General features: G+C 35.5%; 1 protein-coding gene across 1 annotated transcript in view; it reads left to right on the top strand.

The window, feature by feature from the left end:
* The window catches only part of RGS17 (regulator of G protein signaling 17), a 126383-nt gene extending 102987 nt beyond the window's left edge, over positions 1-23396 (top strand). The window contains exons 3-5 of the mRNA XM_034963104.3: positions 1310-1399; positions 3351-3585; positions 16092-23396. Coding sequence (XP_034818995.1) covers positions 1310-1399; positions 3351-3585; positions 16092-16280 — 514 coding nt within the window. The 3' untranslated portion in view covers positions 16281-23396. The remainder of the gene's footprint in view (positions 1-1309; positions 1400-3350; positions 3586-16091) is intronic.
* Positions 23397-23898: the final 502 nt, after the last annotated feature.

Here is a 23898-nt window from a genome sequence, read left to right as displayed (position 1 = left end):
CGATGTTTAGTGACCCTTCTTTGCATTCACATAGTAAGTGGTCTATGACCTCAGTGTCTATCAGCAGCCATGGTTCATAGCAGGCACTCAGAAATACAGGGTTGTTGAACAGGGTAGGCTTCCAATTCCAACTATACCACCTATTTAATGTTCAGTTTTGGGCCAGCCTCCCAGACGGGTCTGCACCTCACTTTGCTCATCTGTAAAATGGGGATAATAATATTAATGGTAAAAGAATGGTGCCCAGCACATAACAGGCACTAGAAAATCATCATTTCCATTGCCTCTTATTTTGAGGAAGTAAGTGAAAGAAGGAACAAATGAGAGATGTTATCTGAACTTCTTGTGCTCTCTGCCAGGCTCTTAAGCTCCTCGGCTTCTAGACAGAGGGATCAGTTGGCTAATTTGGGAGCTCAAATTTTCCCGAGCCACTGAGTTATTCTCTCTACGCTGCTTCTTAGTATCTCCCATGACCTCACCTGTTGTTTCTAGTCTACACCTAGAGTTTTTGGTGTTCTGCCCTAAAGCACTGCTCAGCTTTAGGGAGCAATTGTCATTGGACAATTCTTATTCTTATTCTTGTTCTGGGCTACTAAAACCTTCGGCATTATCCTCTGTCCTCTATGATGCTGTAGAATTCCCAAACCTATGCCACACAGATACACACTCCTCCCACCCAATGCTCACCTGTTCCAAATGCTCAGTTACTGGTCTGTCCCTTTCAAGACCTTGGACATTGATTTACTGGGGTGAAAGGGCAAAAACAAAGTCAAATATAAATCTGGTAGCTTGATTTTAGCAATTGAAGGAATGATATTATCGGTAACAATGTAAATTTAGCAAAATCTGTATTAGATTCTGACACATTGCATCTTATTAGCTCTCAATCGGGGAAAATTAATGGAAAACAGACTATGAATAGAATTAACCAAAAATCAAAATGACATTTTGTTTAAAGAGTAAGGTAATCATATGTGTGTGTGTATATACATATATATATATTAAAGCATTTAATCATATATCTCAGAAATATTCAGTAATTCAGATTATGTAAGGATGAAGTCAGAATGTTTAACAATATCCACTTTTGGGAGTCTGATTTACTATATAATTTTATTTAAAAATTATTCTCTTCCCTTTGACATGGGCTTGCCCATCATTTAAAAATGGTATTGCTCTTTTATACTTTAAATATTCTCACATAGTTGAATATAAGATCTCCTGTGAAATGTTTCTCCAGAAAAATTTATTCTTTTCTTCAACTGATTGAATTTCCCTTGACAAAATTAAATGTTCTGTTACATTACAGCCTCACTGTGAGGAATGAAGAAAGAGGGGAAAATGCGGGAAGACCCACACACACTACAAAAATGGAGAGTATCCAGGTCCTAGAGGAATGGTGAGTGTGAGAACCACGTAGCTATTGTTTCTTGCATTTATATGCCATTTACATCAACTGCGTGCCTCAGTATTACCCCTTGCTTCATGGTACTCTTCAAAATGATTTTGGGAAGCGAATGCAGATTCAATCTGGAAGATCTTATTTTGTCATTGCCGTTGCTTTTCAGCAATTTTTCCATTAGCTATGTTAAGTTATTGGCTAAAACATGATCTAAATTTACTTTTCTCTTTAAAAAAAATAAAGATTGTCTTATGAATTAGCACCCAAAATTGCCCTAATTCATTACTTCTCATTTCTGAGAATTCAAGTTTTTCTCTTTATAAGAGAAGTGTCTAAACACACACACAAATGATATGGAATGTCCCAGTGAGTGAGGAAGGGCACCCAGCGACTCCTGGTTCCTTTTCTACCAGAGCAGACTCTCCCCACGTGCTGCCTCCCAAACGAGAGGTACCTATGGACTAAAATCAAAATACAAATAGTCCAGTCATATAATTGTAAGTGCTTTCTTTTTCTGCTTTTTATGAGAAGGTTTTAATGATGCTTCATGGTCATTTTTAAGCTTTTTAAAATTAAAAATTGTTTTAAGTGAATGAGGAAGTGCAGAGATTATGGAACAGTAACAATCTATTTGAAATACCTGGTTAAAAAGGTAAATACATATATATTTACCTTTATATATGTATTTACCTTTTTATGTGTATATGTATTTACCATATATATGTTTATATATATGTTTTTATATATAGGTGTATATATATGTTTATATATATGTTTATATATATATGTTTATATATATGTTTATATATATATATAAACATACTTCTTTGGCCAAATGTCTTTTAGATTGGAAAATTATTAAGTAAATCATTGAATAGGAAAGGAAGATCAGAATCATTTTAACCATAAGACTCTCCAAGTTTCTGTCTTCTACTTCTTTAATGTATAAGCAAGTGGATTAATTACTAGTGGTTTCTGCAGTCACCTAGTCACTAAAAGATCTGTATATAGTTTTAAATTCCCCAATGTCAGTGTCATTATAGAAGCACTCTGCTTCCAATTATGATAACTCCATTCATGACTAACAATTCATACATTAACTTTTCATAGGAAAAAAACCTTTTTTTTTTTTTAGAGGCAGGATCTCATTTTGTTGCCTAGCCAGGAGTGCAATGGGATGGTAATAGCTCACTGTAACCTGAAGCTCCTGTCTCAAGTGATTCTCCTGCCTCAACTCCCAAATAGCTGGGACTACAGGCACATGCCAGCACACCCAGCTAATTTTTTAATTTTTTTTTTTGCAGAGACAGGATCTTGCTATGTTTCCCAGGCTGACCTCAAACTCCTGGACTCGGGATCCTCCCACCTCAGCCTCCCAAAGCACTGGGATTATAGGCATGAACCACCGTGCCCAACAGAAAAATTATTAAAGTTTAGGAAAATATGTGACAAGTGCACACAGTGTATTCTTATTTTAAATCAAGTGACAAATGAAAAAAATGGCCACCAGAGATGAGAAAAAAAAACTGTATCTTATGGCTGGAAAATTGAAATCCTGATTAGAGGCAAAGAAAAAATTCGTGTTGTCCTTAGTCACTTACAGACAGTTTCTATCAACTTGCAACACATTGTTAAAGTTTGAACATTTCCAAGCTTCATTAGGAATGTACGATGACTGCATGCATATTATGTTTAGGCCCCTTGCTGTTTGAATGCTTGTCTCCCTACAGGTCTCTTATGCCTGTGTGAATTTTTGTCAAAACCCTGAAATAACTGACTTAGTCCTGACAGATACTTATTTGCCAGATCAGGCTGGACTGAGTGGCAAAATACTGACCACTAGATGGCAGCAAATTGATAGAATTTCTATCTGCTCCTCTCCTTACCTGGTCTAGCATTCACTGGTCACAAAGTTCCCTTTGATCACGGCCCCGTTCTGTCTCTGCAGCCAAAACCCCACTGCAGAGGAAGTCTTGTCCTGGTCTCAAAATTTTGACAAGATGATGAAGGCCCCAGCAGGAAGAAACCTTTTCAGAGAGTTCCTCCGAACAGAATACAGTGAAGAGAACCTACTTTTCTGGCTTGCTTGTGAAGACTTAAAGAAGGAGCAGAACAAAAAAGTAATCGAAGAAAAGGCTAGGATGATATATGAAGATTACATTTCTATACTATCACCAAAAGAGGTAAAAATCTGGAAAACATTGAGGTGGGCTTCCTAAGACCAAGGATAACCGTCAAGGGATGGCTGTCCACATTGGGTAGGGCATGGGATGTGGAGAGGGTAGAAGATTTCACTGGGTAGATAATTCAGCTTCTGTCGGGAGAATTTCCTTGAACACATGTTTGAAGGCTAGGTTTCCCTACTATGCTTTGACTGTTTATCTCTAGCTGACTCTTGTGGTAGTTCACTTGCTTTTCAGAACTAACACTAAGGAGCCTGCTTAAACACAATTTGCTGTGACAAACGAAAATGGAAAGAGAGAATGTATTTTAGGGTGGTATTTCGCAAAGCATGACCCCTAGATCATGTGAATGAGAATCACCTGGAGCATTTGTTTAAAAAACAAATTCTTAAGGCCTAACCAGGACTTCTGAATCTGAATTTTTGGAAATAGGACCCAGAAATCTGCACTTTATACTAGTTGGAAAACCTCTGGTATAGGTACTCAAAAAAAAGAAATCTGACATGTTTGTTGATGTTTATGATTGACTCTTTACAGAAATGAAAAATGATCTTTGACCACTAATATTCTTAGGTGGGAAATGGAAATTATTTTACTTATTCTAGGTTTTCTGTTATTGAAAGTGCAAGCGTCTTTCCCGTTGCCAAAATGTACCTAATCAATAAGCAATACTTCTAGCAACCAAATAACACTTTTCCATTGACTGTTTAAAACTTAATTTGTTCTTGAGAAATGTTCCAGCTAACAGAGTTAAAAGCATTTGGTGAAAGAGTGGTTAATAATGTGGCCAGGCCCTTGGAGCCCTGTGTGATGGAGCTCCAGAGGGCTTCAAAGCACTTAGAGAACATAGAGGTTCCTAGAATGTCTTCTCTTTTCCATCCCAGCCTCTTTTTGTCTTTTTTGTTTCTCCTAAACAACTGTGATTTTTACCTTTGCATTTAAATGGCATGCCCCTCTCTTGTGCACCTGAACATTTATGGGCTACAGTCATCTGTTCCTCCTCCAATACTTGGCATGGTCCCAGGCTGCCTTACACTCCTTGCTTTGAGATCTATAAAAGGAATTAGTGTCTATTTTATTAACCTCTAAGTTTGGAATGCTACATAAACTATTTCACTTCTAATAAGATATACAGTACCTAAGTTATATAGTTTTTTTTAATTAGTTAGGTTAAAATGCCATTGGTATTCCAGAGTGCTCCAGGACTATTGTCTCTACAAAATGAGAAACCTTCTAGAATTAGACGCACAAAGGATTGATTTATTTTTTTATTTCCTACATGAACATGAAAAATGTATTCATAAAAGCAAGGTGGGGAGAATTTAATAAATGTAATACAGTGTGACATCAGTAATAAATATGTAGCCTCAACACATTTGTTACTGATGTCACACTGTATTTCTAACACCGGCATAATTCTGCATCCTAAAACTGCATTCTTCAGGCTTTTAGCCTGCCTCGAATTTTAGTATCTAAACAACTCTACTTGTATTTTATCAGTATAATAATTTTATGCTAATTTTTATTATTTTAAAGTTATTACACATAGCAAATAAACCAGATGATCCAAATGTGCCCAAATATGTGCTTCTTTTGCCTGTAATTATACAAAATGAGAGTCCTTGGGAAGATTATCTAGCCCATTTCTGCCCCCAAAGTATGTAAGATGTGACATCTTAAAGTGATAGTTGTCTAGATTACTTAGTCCATTCCTTTGTGCTATATTTGTAGCATCTTAAAATGATGACTGTTCCATTCTTTTTCAGTGTTAGGAGAAAAAATATTCTCCATACTATGTCCCTTATTTTTACAGTTTCTGTTCTTTAATGTTTAGTTTTTTATGTAAAACGTTTTCTTATTATCCACACAGCCCCTGATTTTCTGATGTCACTGATTGATGGAGCTTTGTAAAATACTTAATTTTTTCTCTTTGAGCCGTGTTTAGAGTTACAATAGTGATTATTTAAATATAAACTAGTGAGTTTCCATTCTTTTTGCTAAAGTAATAGAGGTTTGTTTTCATCTAATGTTTTTTGAGACGGAGTCTCACTGTGCCACCCAGGCTGTAGTGCAGTGGCACGATCTCAGCTCACTGCAACCTCCACCTCCTGGGTTCAAGCGAATCTCCTGCCTCAGCCGCCCAAGTAGCTGGGATTACAGGCACCCACCAACACTCCGGGCTAATTACTGTATTTTTAGTGGTGACAGGGTTTCACCATGTTGGCCAGGCTGCTCTCGAACTCCTGACCTCAAGTGACCTGCCTGCCTCAGCCTCCCAAAGTGCTGGGATTACGGGTGTGAGCCACTGCGCCTGGCCGTTTTCACCTAATTTCTTTCTTTTGAACACAAGTTTCACCAGAAAGTCACTAAAATCTCATTTCCTGATCAAGAACATGACCTTTCCAGAATGACATACACTAATGTTTAGTGTCGTAACCATATTTACTCTCTCCTTTATGTTTCCTAATACCCATATTTTGGCCATTACCCGTTCTTTAATATCCTCAAAATATCACAAAGAAACACAGACAGAGGTGAAATTCAACTTGTTCTAATTTTGCCGACTTGTAATTAACTCTTGATATAGAAATTAATAGACCATTGAAGTGCCATTGTTTAGCCAGCTGATTTCTATCCTGTCAACAGAGTAATTAAATTTGATCATTGTTTAATGGCAAAAACAAACAAAAGTAGATATTTTCAGTTATAAAAGATAATTGTTAAAAAGCTATGTTTTAAACCAAGGTATCCTGTGCATTGACTCGACTCATTGATATACTCAGCGCATGGCATGCACTTTCCGGCTATTCCGAAGCCTGTTCAATCTATTATGTACCTCACTGAACTTCCTGTGCAAAAAGTCATCCATTTCTAATCAGCCACAATACATTACTGACTTACATCAAGTTACCACTCTTCAGATTTTGTTTTCTAACATTGGAGAGAGCACATGTCAGATTGAGAGAGCCCTGATTATACTGGAATTAGAGCACTGGACTAATATTCAGGTGCACAGGATTTTAATCCTGCCTTTGCTACATCCCAGTTGTGTGGCCTGGGATAAATCACTTTACCTCTCTGAGTCTCAACATTCAGTTCATTTGTTTACAAAAATAACAATAAAAATAAGCACAGAAACTAATAAACCAAATGCATAATGGCAACTGTAAGGCTATGAAGCTTTTGAAAAGGTCTGTTAGGCCGTTCTGGGCTTTCTACCTCTGAAATTCTATACATGTTTCTATTTATTCAGAGTATTTGTGCTACTACTTCATCCTCTCTACCTAATGGCATAGCTTATCCATCACGGTCCTCCTTACTGCTGTCCCCACACTGAACCTCAGAATCTACTTAAACACAGTGCTCAAGGCAGTTAATACCAATCTGAGTTCCTATCTGTTTCTCATTTTGGGGTTAGACAATCTTGGCTTTCTACCTTTGAAATTCTATGTATGTTTCTACTTATTCAGAATATTTTTAAAGAACATGAACATTTGAATCATTATAAAATGGTAATACCTAAAAATTGTCATGATTTTACTATTAAACAGAAGGCCATTTTTCTTCACTAGACTTTCATTTTACCTTAATTTGATTGCGTATTTGTGTTCCTCTTTGTTAAATATAGAAAAACAACTACATTTAAAAAATTATTTATATATAGATAACTTTTTCCCCTAATGAAACTATTGAAGTCAATGTGCTAAAAATTACATTACCTTATTTTAAGAATATGTTTTATGCATTTGTAATAATTTGAGCATTATGTTATAAAATAAGAGATATCACCGGGCGTGGTGGCTCATGCCTGTAATCCCAGCACTTTGGGAGGCCAAGTCGGGTGGATTACAAGGTCAGGCGTTCGAGACCAGCCTGGCCAACATAGTGAAACCCCATCTCTACTAAAAATACAAAAAATTAGCTGGGTGTGGTGGCGGGCACCTGTAATCCCAGCTACTTGGGAGGCTGAGGCAAGAGAATCACTTGAACCTGGGAGGCGGAGGTTGCAGTGAGCCAAGATCGTGCCACTGCACTCCAGCCTGGGCAAAAGTGCGAGACTCTGTCTCAAAAAAAAAAAAAAAAAAAGTATATATATATATATATATATATATATATATATTTTTAAGATATTTGCAATTAGGAGGTGACATAACTTCTGTTCTTGGTATAGTGTACATTTTATGAAGGAAAAGGCCAAACTAAAAAAAAAAAACTAGAAATTTACACATTTGTTTTAAAAAGTAAATTTTTTAAAAGTGATGTCTTCAAGGGCAAAACAAATGAAGATAATAAAGAGGCCTTTAAGCCTAATAGTAGACTTGCTCCACATTGCAGATTTTGGTGGCAGCTTATATTTATTATTGAAAAGATGTGTTAGGCCAATCTTGCATTGCTATAAAGAAGTACCTGAAACTGGGTAATTTATAAAGAAAAGTGGTTTAATTGGCTCACAGTTCTGCAGGCTTCACAGGAAGCAAGGTGCTGGCATCAGCTCAGCTTCTAGGGAGGCCTCAGGAAGCTTATAATCATGGCATAAGATGAAGGGAGATCAAGTACATCACATGGGCAAAGCAGGAGCAAGGGGTGGGGAGGTGCCACTCACTTTTAAATAACCAGATCTCGCAAGAATTCACTCACTATCACAAGGACAGAACCAAGAAGATGGTGCTAAAGCATTCATGAGAAATCTGCCCCCATGAACCAGTCATCTCCCACCAGACCCCATCTCCAACACTGGGGATCACATTTCAACCTGTGATTAGGGCGGGAACAAACATCCAAACGATATCAAAAGACAAACCTAGCAAAATAAATAACTTGAATAAAAAATCTACTTAGAGGCTCTTATCAACTGTAAACATTATTAAGCTACTGAACAAAGAAATAACTATAAATCCTTCAACAAATATAAGATATATATCTGAATTGAAGAAAACTGTGGTCCAGTTATGTAGAAATCTGCCTAGTGATGGCGTTGTCGTTACCAGGACTATAAACTGGATCTGTCATTTACCATCTGTGAGCCACTTAGCAGCTCGCTTTAGTGCGCTGGAACCTCCACGTCCTAGTGTTATGAATGAAGGCATGGGGAAAGCCCAAAAACCCGTGATATCTGTGATGTTCAAGCTCTGGGGAATGGTAATTGTAATCGTAGTAGGAGTTTGCTTTTTCTGATTTTTCTAACTTCCCAGTTACCATCTGAGAGAAAAAAGTAATAGACCTATTTGAACACCAGAATTATCTACAAAATAATGCTTATGTGATAGACATGCAGATTCTGTGTGTCCATGTAGATGTGTCTTTAAATGAAATTATGTGAATTTAGCACATTCAATGATTTGTCAATTTTTCTAAACAGAACTCACTTGACTGTATTTTCCTAAATGTATTTTTATGCATGCATATTATCATTCAAAAAATATTGACTATTTCCTATGAGCCAAGCACTGGACTAGATGTTGGGGATATGATGATAAACAAGAGACACTGGCCGATCCCTTAATGGAGCTTACATTTTAGGAAGACAGACAAATCTTGTTGAAATAAGTAACTAAAAATTGTGATGGGCTGGAGATTGAATTAGATGGAATAGAAGTAGTCAGGTAAGGTCATTCTGAGAAGGTAAAATTCAAATTGATGCAAAAGCCAAACACATTGGGTTTGATCAAGATGATGTCATAATTACGATCAATTATTATTAATTACTTTACATTGGCTTCATTATTGGCACAGTGATCTTGCCTATATTATTACAGTCTGAGTCTCACAACAATCTTTCAGCCACGAGGACAGATGGTACCACTTTACAGCAAAAGAAACTGATAAAGAGGTGAAATGAGTGTTTGAGGAAATTATAAATATATCTGGTAGAGATAGAATGCAAGCTCAAGATCTTCTGATTCCAAATGTGGTGCTTTTCCAAATATACCATGCTGATTAATTCTTCCATTGCCTAATATTTTCTTCCTGATGTTACCTTAGATTTCTATAAACCCAACCGTAGAACTTCACACATGATGAGAAATAGCAACCTTAACCACAGGCCTGAACCCTCCCCTAGACCAGCAGGATATACTTTCCTATCATCCAGACACCACCAAGAGTATTACATTACAGTTTACCCTACCAATAATCTTTGTTCTAAGAGAGAAATTCAAACAACTGGTCTTATTTGCAATGTGTCATTATTTTCAGGAGAAATAACAAGCACAAAATAAAATGTGACTAAATGTACACAAAGTAAAAATTAAAATTGATAGGAGGATCACGTATTCTTTAGATTTATAAAATTTAACATAGGAATACCAAATTTAGTTCAAATTAAAAGCAGAAAAGCAAATTTCCAGTGGCAGATGTTACCATTGGTAAAATTTGATATGGACTTATAAAGGGAAAAAATTAATCAGAATTTTACTTGGAAAGGAATTCTAAATAAAGCAACTTCAGTAACAGTAAAAATCAGAGAGAAAAATGGAGAAAACACTTGGATGTGATACGTGAAAAACATTGTTCAGGGAATTAAATAACATAAAGAAAGGTTCTCTACAGAGAAAAAGACTTTCAGTGAAAATTCATTATTCTCGTATAATTATGCCAAAAATGTCCATAGGATCAAATTTTCCCTTGCATCTTGATGACTGGAATAAAAAGGCAGGGTCAAAAGTTGGTGTACCCCCTTTCAGCAATGCTAACCCACCTTCATGTCCTCCTTCAATGAATAGGAAATCTAGTAAGATTAACCGGGGTATATGACTCAGTTTAGCCCAGATTTTCCCAAGCCACACTAACAAGATTTCTCTGTCTTCTTTCTCCTCGCTTTACCTCCATACTTTTGTTGACCACTTCGCTCTCATGACTTTTTGCTTGCAAGTCCCTTGCTTTTCTGCCTCCCTGTCTCCTGCTCCCTGTGGGAATGAATGCTTCCAAGTTCACCGAGACCTATTGCAAAGTCACTTGTGTCTTTTTAAAACTTCAGTTGCTATGTCTCAACATTGCCGGACTTTTCAGCACTGCTAAAACTGCCAGTTAAATGTGGTCAAAGCTATCATGCTGTCTTGTGCCCTGTCTCACAAGGGTAGTGCTTTTGTGCTATAAATTCTGTTATTGCTGGAATGCACTCTTTTCTCCACACCACCTCGGTATGGGTCTGTGTGGCCTGAGATAAGAGGAGACATGCATTGCCCGAGGATAGCTCTTATCTTGTGCTACTCAACTTTCTCTTCCCTTAGGATGAGTTCTTTACAGGAAATTCCTCAGTCCCTCATGCAATGGAGCCCAGATAAGATGGCTTTAGAAGCCATCCAGACACACCTGAATCCTAGGGTGACTGTGGCCCAGGCCCAACTGGGATCCACCACCAATACCTTGTATTATAGATGATCCACATTCTGAAGCACAAAGATGCCACAAGATGAAACAATAGATTGTTATCCCCATGGGGTTTATCCTTATTATTTGACCTCGCTACACTTCTTTTGACTGATCGACAGCCTTTTCAGACAAACAACCTGATATTAAGGTAAATATTTTATTCTTTAAATAGAAATAACAAATGCATTTTTGTTATAGATTACTAAATATTGAACTGTATGACTTTACAATATTTCACTACTGTTTTTAGCTTGCAAAAAAATTAAAAATTAAACAATGAGGACATAAGCCATTTAATAGTTTATTTGTCTTAAGATAATAATATGATTCCTTCTACTGAGAAGAAACTTTTACACTATATTTAATGATACTACTATTTAAGAAGTAAATGACCCCCCCTTTTTTGATCTCTAATGTAAGGTTTCCTGCTCTATTGAAACAAAAAGTTTTCTCAAGTTTGAAAGAAAACAGAGGAGTGTGTTTGGTAAGAATTTACCTTACCATAACATGATGTTTCAGAATAAGATAAATCAGTTTATCTCAGTTTAAACTCCAGTGTCAGCATTTCCCTCTGGCATATAAATGCAAAAATATATTTTCAGATAAAATAAAAACGTTGGGGAAAAATATTCTGTGCTTTTTAAAATTACTTTGTACTTGATAGTGACCTCATGTGGTAATAACAGAAAATAAAAACTGAACAATTCATTTCCAGAACATTTTTATTTTCAAAGAATTCTCAATAAAGACAAATGTGTAGTTCAGCCAAGTAATGTTTTTTAGGCTTGCTTCATCAATACTGCAGGTTCAGTTACAGACAACCACAATAAAGCAAATACCACAAAACAAGTCGCACAAATATTTTGGCTTCCCAATGCATATAAAAGATATGCTTGGCCGGGCGCGGTGGCTCACGCCTGTAATCCCAGCACTTTGGGAGGCCGAGGCGGGCGGATCACGAGGTCGGGAGATTGAGACCATCCTGGCTAACACGGAGAAACCCCATCTCTACTAAAAATACAAAAAAGTAGCCGGGCGTAGTCCCAGCTGCTCGGGAGGCTGAGGCAGGAGAATGGCGTGAACCCGGGAGGCGGAGCTTGCAGTGAGCCGAGATCGCGCCACTGCACTCCAGCCTGGGCGACAGAGCGAGACTAAAAAAAAAAAAAAAAAAAAAAAAAAGATATACTATACCGTAGTCATAGTATAAACAATACTTGGCAATAGCATAGCAACAGCATTATGTCTTAAAAATGTGGATACCTTAATTTTAAAATACCTTATTGATAAAAACCGCTAACAGTCATCTGAGCTTTTAGAAAGTCATAATCTTTTTGCTGGTGGAGAGAGGGTCTTGCTTCGACATTGATGGCTGCTGACTCATCAGGCTGGTATTGCTGAAGGTTGGGGTGGCTGTGGCAATTTATTCAAATAAGAAAACAATGAAGTTTGCCACATCGATTGACTTCCTTTCATAAAAGATTTCTCTGTCGCATGTAATGCTGTTTGGTAGCATTTTACCCACAGTAGAGCTTCTTTCAAAATAGGAGTCAATCCTCTCAAACCCTGCTGCTGCTTTATCAACTCAGTTTATGTAATCTAAATCCTTTGTTGTCATTTCAACAATGTTCACAGCATCTTCAGCAGGAATAGATTCCATCTCAAGAAACCACTTTCTTTGCTCATCTATAAGAAGCAAGCCCCCATTCTTTAGAGTTTTATTATGAAATCGGAGCAATCAGTCCTATCCTCAGGCTCCACTTCTAATTCTAGTTCTATTACCATTTCCACCACATCTGCAGTTAGTTCCTCCACTGAAGTCTTGAACTCCTCAAAATCATCCAGGAGGGTTGGAATCAACTTTTTCTAAATTCCTGTTAATGTTGATATTTTGACCTCCTTCGATGAATCACAAATGTTCTTAATGACTAGAATGGTGAATTCTTTCCAGAAGGCTTTTCATTTGCTTTGCCTAGATCTATCAGAGGAATCACTATGGCGGCGATAGCTTTATGAAATGTATTTCTTTTTTTTTTTTTGAGACGGAGTCTCACTCTGTAGCCCAGTCTGGAGTGCAGCAACGCGATCAAGACTCACTGCAAGCTCTGCCTCCCAGGTTCACGCCATTCTCCTGCCTCAGCCTCCCAAGTAGCTGGGACTACAGGCACCCACCACCACACCTGGCTAATTTTTCGTATTTTTAGTAGAGACGGGGTTTCACCGTGTTAGCCAGGATGGTCTCGATCTCCTAACCTCGTGATCCACCCACTTCAGCCTCCCAAAGTGCTGGGATTACAGGCGTGAGCCACCGCGCCTGGCCTCTGAAATGTATTTCTTAAATAATACTTGTGAGTTGAAATTACTTCTTGATCCATGGGCTGCAGAATGGATGCTGTGTTAGCAGGCATGAAAACAATACTAATTTCCTCGTGCATCTTCATCAAAGCTCTCGGATGACCAGGAGCATTGTCAATGAGCTGTAGAACTTTAAAAGGAATCTTTTTTTCTTTGAGCAGTAGGGCTCAACAGTGGGCTTAAAACATCCAGTAAGACATGCTATAAACAGATGTGCTGTCATCTAGGCTTTGTTGTTCCATTTATAGTTCACAGGCAGAGTAGATTTAGCATAATTCTTAAGGGCTCTAGGATTTACAGAATGGTAAATAAGCATCTGTTTAAAGTTACCAGTTAGTATTAGCCCTTAACAGCAGAGTCAGCCTGTCCTTGAATCTTTGAAATCAGGCATTGACTTCTCTCTGGCTCTGAAAGTCCTAGATAGCATCTTCTTCCAATATAAGCCTGTTTTGTCTATATTGAAAACCTGCTGTTTAGTGTAGCCACCTCCATCAATTATCTTAGCTAGATCTTCTGAATAAATTACTGCAGTTTCTACATCAGCCATTTGCTGCTTCACCTTGAACTTTTATGTTATGGAGATAACTTCTTTCCCTACACCTCATGAACCAACAGCTGTGAGCTTCAAACTTTTCTTACACAGCTTCCTTACCTCTCTCAGTCTCCACAGAATTGAAGAGAGTTAGGACCTTGCTCTGGATTAGGGTTTGGCTTAAGAGAATGTTGTGGCTTGTTTGATCTTCTATCCAGACCACTCAGACTTTTTACATTTCAGCAACAGGTTGTTTTGCTTTCAGCAACAGGTTGTTTTGCTTTCTTACTCACATGTTCACTGGAGTAGCACTTTTAATTTCCTTTGAGAACATTTCCTTTGCCTACACAACTTGGCTAACTTTCAAAAGAGGCCCCGCTTTTGGCCAGTCTCAGCTTTCGACATGCCTTCCTCATTAAGTTTAACTAACCATTTCTTAGCTTTTTATTTAATGTGACAGATGTGTGAATCTTCCTTTCAATTAAACACTTAGAGGCCACTGGCGGGTTATTAACTGGCCTAATTTCAATATTGTTTTCTCTGTGGGAAATAGGAAGGCCTGAGGAGAGGGACAAAGATATGGGAATAGCAGGTCAGTGGAACAGTCAATATACACACTGTAGTCATCAATTAAGAATTAATTAAGTCTTATATGGGCATGGTTCATGGCCTCCTAAAACAATTGCAAGAGTAACATCGAAGGTCACTGATCACAGATCACCTTATATAATATATATTATATTATATATTATATATATAATATAATATAATAAAATATATAATAATGATGAAAATTGTGAAATATTATGGGAACTACCAAAATGTGACACGGAGACACAGAGTGAGCACACGCTATTGGAAAAATGGTGCCAGTCGACTTTCTTGACACAGGATCACCACAAGCCTTCAATTTGTAACAAACGCAGTATCTGCGAAGAACTAAATAAAGGGAAGCGCAGTAAAATGAGGTGTCCCTGTATGAGTTGGTCTGGCTAAGCCACAGAAATGTAGTCTGGATTGCCATCTCCCAACAAATCTAGTAGCCATCCCTGGGGTGTAGCAATCAACCCAAATCCACGTGGTCTGTTGAGGTCAGGAACCTGGGGACACTGGATGGAATAGGAGAGGCTTCAATAAGAGACTGTATTAGTTCCCAGACTTAGTCCGAACAGTGGTGGGAAAAGAAGCCAGAACTAAAAGGCATTTGCAGAATGCTTATGACAACATGTTTAAATATAAATATGGAAGGTTTTATGTGAATATATCATGAAATAACTATGGTTCACAGGTCCTATTCCTTGCTAAATAGTGAGGATCGAGGAAAACAATCTGGACTTTGAGTGGTTGTTTACCACTTGTAGGGTTGTTCTAACATGGTGTTTCAGCGCAGGGCTTTAGTTCTGTTCCTCCAACTATGCCCTTATTGCCAAGTATTTTTCCCCATTTCCCTATCCAACATGTTTTACCAGTTCCAAGAGGATTTGCATTTAGTGAGGAAGGGGGAAAATCCTAAATCATTGCAGAATTTAATCTCTGTACACTTTTCAAATAACATTGTATTGATTATCTTAATGGTTATTCTGCATTCCTATTCCTATTTCTCCTCTCAAAGATCTCACTCCAAGCAACTGATCTGCTTCATCATTAGTAAGAGGTCTTTGGATATATAAGGATGTTTGCTAGTCCTTGCCAGGTAGATGTGAGACATGAAGCATACCTGCTCATTGCATGCCCTGCCACACTCTTGGTTTCCTACTTTTGACACAGTAGGACTTGTTAGGATACAAAACTGGGGAGGTGGCATTTTATATGCATGTTAATTTTTGCCAGGGAACTCTTTTCTGCCAGTAGATTTTTATCTTCTTATCAATATTGCCAACCTCCCCCAGTCACAGAATAGGAGGAGGTGAATTCACATTCTGGCTAGGAAATTTCTGGTATCTCAACCATGATTAGAAATTGTCAAAAACTCCTGAATGAATGCATAGAAACCATAAAACCAAGTAAGCAAAGACATCTGTAAACTAAATTTCTGGTTTAAAAGACTTAATTGGATTTTTTTGTTTATTTAGTGCAAATTTTGAAGGAGAAAAGTACATAAGGTTGTGTAGTCTCAAAAGATGAACTCAAGACTTTTGGTAGTTGGATTTGCTCTTTAAAGTTTCTCTAAAATGTCACAAACCTACAGTTACTTAATTGAGGTCTTTTGAAAAAAATATTATTTAATGTATTTGCTCTTGTTTCTTTTTAGGTCAGTCTTGATTCTCGAGTTAGAGAGGTGATCAATAGAAATCTGTTGGATCCCAATCCTCACATGTATGAAGATGCCCAACTTCAGATATATACTTTAATGCACAGAGATTCTTTTCCAAGGTTTTTGAACTCTCAAATTTATAAGTCATTTGTTGAAAGTACTGCTGGCTCTTCTTCTGAATCTTAATGTTCATTTAAAAACAATCATTTTGGAGGGCTGAGATGGGAAATAAAAGTAGTTAAATAACATCAGAAACTGAGTTCCTCGAGAACTACAGTTTAGCATTCCTCAGGCTACTGTGAAAACACAACCATTATGGTCTTTGTCTCCATTTTTATCAAGGTTTTCCATGGTTAAGTTTGGAGAAAATACCACACAAAACAATGAATTGCCAAATTGTTTGTTTTATTCAAGACTCATTCTACTTGCAAGCAAAGTGTATTTGTAGTCCTATGAACAGTCTCCTCGTGTATCTCCAGAGACTGCATGTGCAAAGTAAAATGCTTCATTTGCCACATAGTTGTTGTAATATTTAATCCAGTAGCATAACTTATATCTGTATTTAAGGACTTTTGTGCAATATGGTCTTAAGAAATAATTGCCAAAAAAATCGGCCGTGGTTTGCATTTTTTAACATAATCTAAGACAGAAAAAAAGCAATTTTTACTATGTAACAATGGTATTCAACATTCTATATACTGTGTTTAGTACACTAATTTTGAAGCCAATATTTCTGTACATGAAAAAGAGCTATTTATCTCTGTTTGTTGGAAAATCCTAATGGGGATTCCTCTGGTTGTTCACTGCCAAAACTGTGGCATTTTCATTACAGGAGAGTTTACTATGCTAAAAGCAAAAAACAAAAAAAAAAAAAAAAAAGGAAGAAGAAAAAAAGCACAAAACAATTTGAAGATATCCTATCTCAATGACAAATCAAAGAGTGATATTGCTTTTAATTGTAATAGAAGAAAATGAATTTATGTATATATCAGATGTCCAATACTGTAATTAATTTATTAAAGACTGGCTCTCCAGTTTTAAAATGGTTGTGTAAAGTTATGTACTTCAGCAAGAAAAAAAATAATAAGCTTGATAACTTAGTTTTGGAATATAAAGAAAAGGACTTAATAAAGGAATGCCTACATGTAGCACTGTAAAACATTTTGATGAATAGCATCTGTCCTGTGGCATATTTTCCTTGAAAGTGAAATCCAATGAAAAGCTAAGTTTTTACCAGGAAAAGTTTTATAAGGGTTATGAAGAAAATAATCCTCTACTTCAGACCTTAACTGTTTTCACATAATATCTTAAGGATGACATTTTAAAGATGTTTAAACCAAACTATTAGTTTTCATCCATCATTAAAAGGCAGTACAGTGCTCAAATCTTCCAGCTGCCATATTATTTTTTATAAGTACACTAAATCTTTATGACAAAACACTTGCCTGACATTGTCATGTACTTCTGACCTTCAAGGAAACAATATTCTGTCATGCATAAAAGTGATAATTAAAATAATCAGTGTCATATTTATATCAAAGTGTTACATTTGAATATTAATATCCCCTGAAGACTATTTTTTTAATATTAAACTGAATGAATATAATACTGAGTAACCTAAAATGAAAGTTTTAAAAAGATTTATATCCACTGAGAACACTGGCCTTATATTAAGGATGATATTACAGTTACAGGTTTTCTTTGTCATTTTTTTAACTACCTCTCATTTTTTAATTTATTAAACATATTTTTTAAAAAAACAAGTTTGGGGGTTTCTTTTTAAATTTATTTTACTTGAAAGGTTGGCATCATAAGTTTCTTTTTCCATAAACTTAAAACATTTCAAAAATGGTTTTTTTAAGCAAGTATGATTTTCTAATTTATATAGAATTCAGGAGACATGAATAAAAGGGCTATTATCTATTCCCTATGCAAATATTTTAACTGTTGCAGTGTTTGACAAAATGGGATTTTTAAAAAATTGCAGAGTAGAAAACAAAATATTCTGTTTACACTGGCGTTGCTGACTATCCTACCATATTCAGCACTTTTAAATACGTTATTTATGAAAATGCAGTTAAAATGCAAGATAGAAAATATTTATAATAATCATTTCTTTTAACAACTGCCTGTGTTTTCTGAAAGTGTTAGTGTGTTAAGACATATTTTATTCATGTCATTTAAATACTATTTGAATAAGTTTTCAGTAATATGTTGAAAAAAAGATAGCTATGAAGATGTTTACAAAAAGTCATATTTTTTCCTAAAGAGTAAAGAAAAACCTAAAAGAATCATCACTTCTATTGTGAAGTTCTATTGTTCCTAAATTATTTAATTTTTTTCTTGCTTAGAATTGAGTTTCTTATGCTACTATGATATATACACATGTATGGTGTAGTATCATATTTGTTTCTGTGTGTGAGGCACAACAAATTGGTGCACATGACTAGAACATATGTAATATACTGTGATACACTGCATGCATCCATCTTTTTAAATGTAGACTTTATATTCTCGTTGTTACTATATATGATGGTGACCTGCTAGTCATAAGTTATCTTTATAAGATACTTTGGACTATTAGATGAATTGTCTGTTTGACAATATCTTTAATATTTTACCAAATGTAAAAGATAAGGGCCCTTATAAAGAGTCCTAATCTCTAACCTGGGCATTTGTAGAACACAGATTTTAAAGTTGGTATATCCTTTTGAAACCTGATTAGGAAGTTGTGTTAAAAAAGATTCTAGAGCAGATTTACACATCAGATGTTGATAACCATGCTATGTGAGCATTTCTGTGCTAAACTCATATTTTTGGGTGAGGGGAGGGTTTCTCATTTAAGAGTATGTCTGTATATTTGCAACTCTACTAATTTTCTAAGTATGATATAATTCCTTCTGTTTAAGTTACAGAGCTATTATAAATAAACAAAAGAGCCTTCAACTGGTGTCTATGCTACCATTCCAAGAGCACAATATTTGTTTTCTTAGAATTTGAGTTTTCCTAGTGAGTAAATTCCTCCCTGGGGAAAAATTAGCACTTTAAAATGGACACTTTGTGTTTCCAATTGCCAAGGTATCTTTGTATACTATTAGAATTTGCTGATGCACACAGAAAGAGATTAATGCACTTTTTATAGTGCCTAACTTTAGATGTATCTATAAAAGAAAGTAGAGGATACAGATTATGTATATATAAATAAATTGGAGAGCCAGATTTCTTCAGAGATTGATCTTGTACATTAATCACACCAGTAATGGATGGATGGCACTTCTTTACTCGGGCTGTTATGATGTTATCCAAAGGTAGTAGAGATGCTCTGACAGTGTTGGAGTGTGCACATGAACAACAAGAGCAAAACACAACTTTGATACTAAAGTTATAAAATGCAGAAGTCAAGACCATAATGTGATTTTTTTTTGAAATCTTAAAATATGTACATAGAATGACCAGTTCTGATATGCCGTCATAGTGCATGGATGTTTATTAGTATCCTTTAATGCTGCCTAGGTTCTGACTTACAGAATGAAATACGTGTTGTTTATCTACCTGATAGTTCAGTTTTGCCAAAGGACTATAGGGATAAGTGAATAATGTTTATTTATTAGGAGCAAAAATACATTTTCATCCCATTAAGCTGATTTAAAATAATGCCTGATTTTTACTTTTGAGTTTATCCATTTTTCTATATCTTTAACTTATTTATACTTTAAAAAATCATATTGCAATTGTGACAAATTATATCTCAAAAAATACCAATTATTAGATGCTTTGGTGTTGAAATGTAAAAGAGAAGGAATTTAAAATACAATCAAAAAGTCAAAAATAAAACGTATTTGAAAACCACCTAAAATTTCTTGGCCAGGCACAGTGGCTCAAGCCTGTAATCCCAGCACTTTGGGAAGCCAAAGAGGGCGGATCACTTGAGCTCAGGAGTTTGAGACCAGACTGGCCAACATGGTGAAACCCCGACTCTAGTAAAAATACAAAATTAGCTGGGCATGGTGGTGGGTGCCTTTAATCCCGGCTACTTGAGAGGCTGAGGCAGGAGAATCGCTTGAACCCAGGAGGCAGAGGTCGCAGTGAGCTGATATCATGCCACTGCACTCCAGCCTTGGCAACAGAGTGAGACTCCATCTCAAAATAATAATAATAATTATAATAATAATATTTTTAAGTCTTAGACAGAAAATGCCTATAGATAGAAGCCTATCAAACATGTATTTTGAATACTTTGATCTTGACACATTGCCTAATTATTTTGAAAGATGGTAAAGATATTTCCAAAAAATATTTTTGCCTGTTTACATTGACAGTTTACAACCATAATTTTCTAAGTATATTTTTCAAACATGTATTTTTGTGTTTTCCATCTTCAAATTTCTGACCAATGGGTTTGTTCTCCTGCAAAAACAATATCCAATCTGCAAAAATTTTTAATTCTTCACTTGCTACAACTGCAAATATTTATCAATAAAACTGACCAAAACTTGCTTCAGATTTTCTCTGCAGTGCTTAAAATATCCTTGCAACACAAGACAGTGCACAATAACAAGTATTATTTCTAAATACCCAGATTTGATTTATTTATAAGTATTTCTGAAATTATTACTCTTACAGGTGTAGTCCTCTCCAGCCCCAAGTAACATCTTTTCAGATGAATTCAAGGGGCTGTTCAAGACTTTGACTCTACTGAAAACACTACAAAAGGCAAAATGTTGCCTTAAGTGATAGAAGTTCCCAGTTTAGGAGCTGATTTTATTCCTATGACAAAAGCTATAAGATGAGTAAGCTTACTAATGGAAATGTATGTCCACAGATTCACTTAGGGAGCATAGTGTAAAAAACATCAGGAACTTAAAATTACAAATTTGATTTCAAGTTATATTTCTGTCTCATGTGACTTTGGGAAAATCATTTATCTTCTCTGAGTTCATTTCCTCATCTGCAAATGACAAATAAAATACGTAATTATCAGGATAACTATGAGCATTAAATAAAACAAACATGGAAAGAATAAAGTGTGGCATACATTATTATTTTATCAAAGTGCTTCACGTCAATAATTGTTATTGTATACTTGTATTAAATGTCATTTTAATGCACTTTCCCCTATTTTTTCCCAAAACATACATTAAACATCTGATTTAGCTACTCATCAAAACATATAATCATGTTTTAAGATGGAACACTATATCAGTGTTATTGCTTTTCTCAATAATGTGATCCCAAATCAGTACTTTCAGTTCACCATCACCTCAAATCTATAGAAATGTTTCTTTCAATGACATAGATAGATGATAGATAGATAGATAGATAGATAGATGATAGATAGATGATAAATGGATATACAATTATAGGTTAAAATTAAAGTTTAAATAAGATCAATCATTTGAAAGTTTTATTTCCAAAGAAAATAAAACAACATTCCCAAGGACAGAAATAATATCAAATTACTTGCTAAATATATAAATGAGTTATAGGGCTAAGACTAAGTTATAAGAGATTGACAATTAGAAAACACTCTTTTTAATATTAAGGTGGTATGATTTTCTTTAACAATTTTACAATGAAAATAAAAACTTAATAAAAGGTGGTAATGGGCCAGGCACGGTGGCTCACGCATACAATCCCAGCACTTTGGGAGACTAAGGCGTGAGGATCACTTGAGCCCAGGAGTTCCAGACATGTCTATGCAACAAAGTGAGACCCTGACTCTAAGAAAAAAAAAAATGTATAAAATTTAAAATAGTAATGTGTCCATTAAACCTTTTATTTTAGAGTAGTTTTAGATTTACAGAAAAGCTGCAAATAGAGAGGTCCCATATACATCTATGGGCATTAATGAACCAATATTGATCATTAGGTTCATACTTCATTCAGATTTCCTTAGTTTATAACCTAATGTCCTTTTTCTGTCCCAGGATCCCATTCAGGATACCACATTACATTTAGTTGTCATGTTTCCTTAGGCTTCCCTTGGCTGTGACAGTTTCTGCAGCTTTCCTTGTTTTTGATGACAGTTTTGAGAAATAAACTGATATTTTGTAGAATGTCCTTCTATGGGGATTTGTCTGATGTTTTTCTCGTGACTAGACACAGGTTTTTGGCTTTTGAAAGAACACAACGGTAAAGTGCCATGCTCATCACATGGTATCAAAGGTACATGCCATCACCGGGACTCGTCTTAGCTGTGACAGTTTCTCAAACTTTAGGCTACTCTTAGCTGTTGATGTTAACCTTGATCACTTAGCTGAGGTAGCATCTATTATATTTCTCCACTGTAAAGTAATGCGTTTTTAAAGAGATTATATTGAAGGTAAATTTTCTGGACATTTACACTGAGCTAAACAAATTCTAAACACTAATATTAGGTTCCACTAAGTGATTACTAATAAATGCTATAAAGAAAATACAGTGAAGTGGAAAAATAAAACTCCAGAAGTCTTAGCCTGAATATTCACCTAATAGAGGTGAAAGTGAATTTTTCCCTTGAACTGTCTGCGCAATTAATTACAATAATCCTCCACATACTTTGGATATTAAAGATCTTAGTCTTCTTACTAATTGTCATAAGAGGTAATTTAAATTTAAACTAACCATTTTGCTTATTGCATTTTTATATTGCCCTCCACTAATCAATGAACACTGAATATTGAAATAATGTAAAAGACCTATTTCCCGCTAGCTTTAACTGATTTGTCATAAACACCTTTCTTGTATATGATTTTTAAATGTTTGCTAAATATTAAAAAGAATTTCAATGTGTTTGGTTTTGTAAAATTACATTTCGAATGTGTATAATTTTTTACTACCATGTTCATCACACTTAATCTATATCCATATATTGTACTCCACCAATATTTATCAGTGGACAATAAAGAAGTTTTGAATGCATGAATGCAACTTAAGAGGCACCACACTTGGTTATTTTGCAATGCCAGAATAACGGTGGGTATTCACAAAATGAATAGATAATCCAGATTATGTTTCCTCCAATTTAAGTTTTTCTGGGTTTTTTTTTCCCCCTTCCTAGAATCAATTTTATCATTTTACCTATGTACAATAATATACTTCTGGAAAATGCTAGAATTTTCACCATGTAACAGAATTTGAGCATGACAGTAATGTAAAAATATTCAGAAGTCTCGAACTATAGGTTTGAGTTTTCAAAGTAAATCAAAATACAGCTGTTTTCATTTTACTAGATTGTGGAAACCTATGGATGTTATTGTAAAATGCATATGCATTACACTGACTTTCTTAAAATGTTTTGAATTAATAAAGAATTCAACAATGTATCCTTAGAAAGTTACTGTTTCCTCATTGGTATATAACACTATAGGAATAAAAGGTACACTTCTATGTGTTACTTAAATTGCTTATGCACTTGGGGGAAAATAAATTCTGGCTAGATTCTTTACATTGTTCTATAAGGTTTTAATTATTAAAATGTTTCACCTTTTATAAATAATAAAATATATTGTTGAAATGACTTATGTTCTGAGAACTCAACTGAGAGATAAACCATGTTGAGTTCAAGTGATTCTCACCATTTCCATGGTTAAAATAAATTCAAAGTTAAGTTCAGACTTGGGAAACAATTGTTCTAATAGAGATAAAAACATCCTGATCAGTCCTGTTCTATCCTCAGATCACGATTAAAATAAAATGGGTTTCAACAGCAGAACGATTGTATAAAGTTGTGTAGCTTGAATACACAAAGTGAAAAGAACTGAGATAATTAGGTGGAGCCTTTAAGTAGCAAAAAACTATTTTTGCTTCCTGATGTTTGAAGAGT

This window comes from Pan paniscus, chromosome 5, assembly GCF_029289425.2.
Source record: "Pan paniscus chromosome 5, NHGRI_mPanPan1-v2.0_pri, whole genome shotgun sequence".
NCBI classification, from domain to species: domain Eukaryota; kingdom Metazoa; phylum Chordata; class Mammalia; order Primates; family Hominidae; genus Pan; species Pan paniscus.
Note: the sequence above shows the minus strand (reverse complement) of the source record. Positions and strands in the feature narration are given on the sequence as shown.